At 53.0% G+C, this 1,090-nt stretch overlaps 1 protein-coding gene across 1 annotated transcript; it reads left to right on the top strand.

Annotated features, from left to right (window-relative positions):
* Nucleotides 1–273: 273 nt before the first annotated feature.
* PPTG_17341 (hypothetical protein) lies at nucleotides 274–912 on the top strand (the record flags this gene model as incomplete). Its single annotated transcript, XM_008914986.1, has 1 exon — nucleotides 274–912. The coding sequence occupies one exon, from the start codon at nucleotides 274–276 to the stop codon at nucleotides 910–912; it is 639 nt and encodes a 212-aa protein (XP_008913234.1).
* Nucleotides 913–1,090: the final 178 nt, after the last annotated feature.

Raw genomic sequence — 1,090 nt, 5'->3', positions numbered from 1 at the left:
ATCAGCGAGTGGTCTGTTTGATGATGACAGCGATGTGGAGACCGAGTCTGTTGGTGGACTGAATCGCCTGAGGCGTAGTACCGACTCTGGCGACTGGCACCTGTACGCCTTGCCTCCTGTCCCGGCGAAGCATCCTGCGAACGGCCGTGCCAATCACTACGATCCATCAGCACCTTAGGATTACTCCGTTCCAACGTTGAGCAGCTGCACGACGTTCGCGGCGAATATCCGCATCGGTGCTTTCTCGTGGAATGGCAAATTACGCCGCTTCAGATGAGTTGGGTATGGGAGGAGCAACTCGCCCAACGATTCGCTCGCCGTATCGATCAGGTAATGCAGTGGTGTGAAGATCTGCGCCCTGGTGCATTCGCCAATTATTACAAGAAGCATTTCGCGCGCCGTGTCCAGGCTTCTCCTGCTGGTGACTGCTTCATGGACGCGTTTCGAGCGGCGCTTTATCATCTTGGTGACCCTGGTCTTGCATCCACGGCTACTGAACTCTGGGTGGACTTTGAGCGTGAACATCCAGGCACTGTCGACAGAGTTTCTCGTGGGGAAGCTACGGAGTTCTTTCGCGTTCTTCAGCGCAGCAATTTTCCGTTGGATTTCGATCTTCTCTTCCATAGTCCACTTGACGCTACATACACGAAAATGGAGCGGTTCCAGGCATTTGTCCAAACACCGCGTGAGGGAGTGTATTTCACGAGTATTGAAGATGGCCTCGTCGGACACTGCGTTGTTGTTCTCGCAAAGGGTCCAGACACTACCGCCTCCGTACTGGATGAAGTCGAACCGCCTGTGACCCCGGAACATTTGACAAACTTGGAGTATCTCCACAAGGTCAAATGGATGGAATTGATGAAACTGATCAAGGGTACCGTTGTCGCCGCGGTAAACGCAAGTCCAGGCTGAATCGAAAGAAAGCTCGCCGCGAGAAGAAGAAGCAGCAGAAGTTGTATGGGATGCAATGCGGGAATACACGTAGGCTCTCGGGCCACTTTACTCTTGACTTTGCCGTTCATCTTCTTCGCCGTTTCCTTCTCCTGGATGCTTCAAAGTCTGCAATGAGATCTGGGACCTCTGAGAGATT

The sequence above is a fragment of the Phytophthora parasitica genome, assembly GCF_000247585.1.
Source record: "Phytophthora parasitica INRA-310 unplaced genomic scaffold supercont2.66, whole genome shotgun sequence".
Classification (NCBI taxonomy): domain Eukaryota; phylum Oomycota; class Peronosporomycetes; order Peronosporales; family Peronosporaceae; genus Phytophthora; species Phytophthora nicotianae.
Note: the sequence above shows the minus strand (reverse complement) of the source record. Positions and strands in the feature narration are given on the sequence as shown.